Here is a 4,061-nt window from a genome sequence, read left to right as displayed (position 1 = left end):
TTTTCTTAACGCTCGACACAATTTCTTCTAAACTTGAGCATTCATTGTTTTCACCTGGATAATCCAATATTTGATTGACATCCATTGAATTGCGGTAACCAAGCTGACCAATCATTCTCTCAAGTTCATAAATGTCTTCAGTGGTTGCTTCCTCTAAATTCCTTGTGACAGATTCATAAGAAGTCTATTTTTGGTATGATTTGAAACAACATTCCACATAAACTTATATAGTAATTCATTAACTATGATACATTGAATATTTTTAACATAAATACAATGAACTTCCAAGTTCAATTAACTTATATAATGTACATTTAATCTTATTTGTTCATTGATTTTAGATAAAAACTTTATTTAAATTAGTAATTTAAACTTTATTTTTAAAAAAATTTAAAATCACTCTATAAATTAATAATTATTAATTTATTGATTAATTAATAACTCTCTAAATTAATAAAATTCTATGGTCCTAATATTATTAATTTATAGAGGTTTTACTGTATAATTATGGAAAATTATTAGGGTAATTTTTAAAATAGAATGACACTAATGTTCGCGTTTCAAAGTGGAAAGCATGAAAAATCCACTAAAACGAAACCATAGAATAGAAGCGCCAATTTACGAGGTTTTGAAAAACAAAAATGGCTATATATTCGCTCTTTCATCCTCTACATATTTCCGTTTTCCATCAATCCCTTTCTCTCCCTCTCTATTTCCAAACCCCAACACTCAGGAAAAGGTCTCATTTTAGGAGAGCTGCGGTCGTCAAACACCCTCGACTAGAAAGAGGGCTGCTTCATCGATGGAAAAACCCCTCTCCAAGGAGAAGAAGAGGGTTGTTTTAGGAGACCTGCCTAACCTCTCAAACGCCCTTGTTCTGGCGAATGTTAATCCTTCTGCTGCTCCCCTCAAGCAGATAACCAAAGCAAAGCCAAAGGCTAAAAGTCCTATTCTACCCAACAAGGATGACGTTTCAAAATTAAATGCTTCCAAGAATGATACTGATGATCCTCAAATTTGTCGAGTTTATGAGTCTGACATTTATCAATATCTTCATAAGTTGGAGGTAATTTGTCAAAGTTTTCAATGTTTTCAAGGTTTTCAAACTTAGTTTCTCAAGGTTTTCAATGTAGTTTCTCAAGTGAATTGAGATTGCTTCAGGCATTTCTGGAAATGGTTAGTATTAAGAACTATTAGGAATTAAAGAGGATTTATGTCAATTTGATGAATTTAATTTTCAGGCGGATCCTAAGAAGAGGCCATTGCCTGATCATATTGAAACAGTTCAAAAGGATGTTACAGTCTATATGAGAGGGATTTTGGTAGATTGGTTGGTGGAAGTTGCAGAGGAATACAAGCTTCTGTCGGATACTCTCTATATGACTATTTCCTATATTGATAGATTCTTGTCATTGAATGTTGTTAATAGGAAGAAACTTCAGCTGTTGGGTGTTTCCTCAATGCTTATTGTAGCGTAAGAGCTTGCCTTTGAATTTGTTGTATGCAATTTTTACTTATTTCATTCTTTACACTCCCAATTGCAATATGCAGAAAGTACGAAGAAATTAACCCTCCAGATGTGCAAGACTTTTGCTATATAACTGATAATACATTCACTAAGGAAGAGGTATTTACTTTGATCCTTTTATTATGCATCTCCTTTCAAATTGTTGCTGCCCTTTGATATAATTAATGGTTATTATGTAGATTGTGAAGATGGAGGCTGACATACTCAAGTCTTTAAAATTTGAATTAGGCAGTCCAACAATTATGACATTCCTTAGGTGAAAACTGCTACTGTACTCATGTATATGTTCATACCTTGTAATCTTTAAACAATATTTTTATTCTCTCTGAATTCATTTCTGCTTTGTTTGGATGCAGGAAACACGCCAGAGTTGCACAAGAAGATGATATGGTATCGCTTATGGAGTTACTACATTATCATTTCTTCAACCATCTACTTCATTTATAACTCTAAAAACAATATTAGTGTTAACAAATAATATTTTTTTATTAATATATTAATTTTGCATACAATTTATTATATTAAATGATATTTTTATTCACATTAAACCTTACTCTAAAAATAGAGTAAGATTTTAGAGTACCATTAGAGTGCACTTTTACTCTAAAAATATATTATGAAGTATGGTTGGAGATGACCTTAATCACCATGGAGATTCAATTAGAATGTTTCTAAGTCTGTTTTCATTCTCATGCAGCTTGAGTTCTTGGAATACTACCTTGCCGAGTTAAGCTTGTTAGATTTCGATTGTGTGAAATTCTTGCCGTCTTTGGTCGCTGCGTCTACTATATTTCTTGCAAGATTCATGATTAGACCAAAGATGCATCCCTGGGTAAGGATTCTTGTTTCGGATAGCCAATGAGTAATTCTTCTTACTAATTTATGGTTATGGTTATGCAGAATAGTTCCCTTGAACAGTGCACTGGATACAGGCCATGGGACTTGAAGGAATGTGTTCTTATCATACATGATTTGTATTTGAGTAGAAGAGGAGGTGAACTGTACGCTGTAAGAAACAAATACAAACATTATAAGGTAACATTTCAGTTCACCATACTAAGCATTTTAATTTTATTTATGACCCACCAAAATCACTATCTTATTTACCTCAATTGGCTTTCTTGGAACAGTTCAAAGGCATGCCATCTTCTCCTGACATCCCTGCTAGCTTTTTTTCAAGGTGTTAAAGAATGAAGCTTTTCTCCATGGAAATGTTTTTTTTTTGTTAGAAGTTTATAATTGGGATCAAGAATAACACATCTCATGTTTATTTATTTTATTGAACTTGAAAGTTCAAACTCTAGCTTGGTGTCTTGTATTTGGTTTTTGAATAAGGGAATGCGTCTGAAAGCCAAGTGATAGTGACTTTTTTGCTAGCATCAAAAAATTTGCTGCCATTTGTTTTTCATAGTCTTACCTTTAATTGCACCTCTGAAGCCCACCAAGTGCTTGTGAACTATTGAACTTTCTTTTTCAAAGACCTTATTGGAAATAGATTTGGTTCAAAAATTCCTTGAATCCCAATTTTAGCCTATACTCAAGTTCAACCATTTTTTTAAATAGCCTTGTTCTATATTTTCTAAGTATTCATAAGTACTTTTTATTCTGGCCGATGGGGTATATTTCTGTTTGGTAGTCTTTGAGTATCATTTTAAGAAGCAAACGAGGCTATTGGGAAAGTATGCTCTGAATGTGGCATGTGGTTGTTTAAAGGGAAGTGGATTTAGAGATGCATCATAACTCATATGATAAGCTGGTGATGGATATTTCTAGACATTCTATACTGTTCTGCATTACCGGGTTGGTAGTGTTATCTAAAATTCAGCATTGCAAAATGACATTGTTGATATTCTATCTCGTTGAGAATTCTTTTCTTAACAGATTAGAGTCAGTTTTTTCAAATTATTCAAATATAAAGCAACAAATTTTTTTGGTTAAAGGCGTGGTACGTGGGAGAGGGCAGACATCCCAACTATGTTGGCACCCCTAACCGTAGATCCAAACCAGTATTATTAAAAAGAATAAGAGAATACAAGTGTTCAAGAATGAAAGAATTAGAAAACATCAAGCAAAACGATATACATATCTCTTGCTTAAATTATAAAGATAAGCCTAAGCACAGAACTCAAGGATGACGTCCCACCAAGTCTTCCTATTACTAGTACGGCCAAAATTTCCCAGAAGGTCTGCAACCTGATTACCCTCTCTGTAGACGTGTGTAACCACGAAATTCATGGATGAAATTTGCCTTAAGCATTTCATCCAGTCCGGTCGAATGGTCCATGGGACTAAACCAAAGCAACAATTTAACTACACGAGTTTCTAACTTAACAAAGTGTTTAAATAACTCCCCTCAACTTTACACTTACAAAAAGACACGAAAGAACAGCTGGTAGTACATTTACTAGGCCTAATTTAAAAACCCTTTAAATTAAAGTTACAAATAAAACTACAAAGAATTTAATAGAAAATGCATTAGACATGATATGTTCCCTCAAATACTGTTACTAGGTTGTGGGTTTTTAGAAAATTA

At 33.2% G+C, this 4,061-nt stretch overlaps 1 protein-coding gene across 1 annotated transcript; it reads left to right on the top strand.

The window, feature by feature from the left end:
- The first annotated feature begins 802 nt into the window (after positions 1-802).
- On the top strand, positions 803-2,785 carry LOC136205998 (cyclin-A3-2-like). Its single transcript, XM_065999862.1, has 8 exons — positions 803-1,066; positions 1,242-1,474; positions 1,552-1,627; positions 1,708-1,784; positions 1,885-1,918; positions 2,205-2,360; positions 2,429-2,563; positions 2,659-2,785. Exons 1-8 carry the CDS (start codon positions 803-805, stop codon positions 2,713-2,715), a joined length of 1,032 nt encoding a protein of 343 aa, XP_065855934.1. The 3' UTR covers positions 2,716-2,785.
- The last annotated feature ends 1,276 nt before the right edge of the window (positions 2,786-4,061 follow it).

Source organism: Euphorbia lathyris, chromosome 1 (assembly GCF_963576675.1).
Source record: "Euphorbia lathyris chromosome 1, ddEupLath1.1, whole genome shotgun sequence".
Taxonomy (NCBI): domain Eukaryota; kingdom Viridiplantae; phylum Streptophyta; class Magnoliopsida; order Malpighiales; family Euphorbiaceae; genus Euphorbia; species Euphorbia lathyris.
This window is presented reverse-complemented; position numbering and strand designations above follow the sequence as displayed.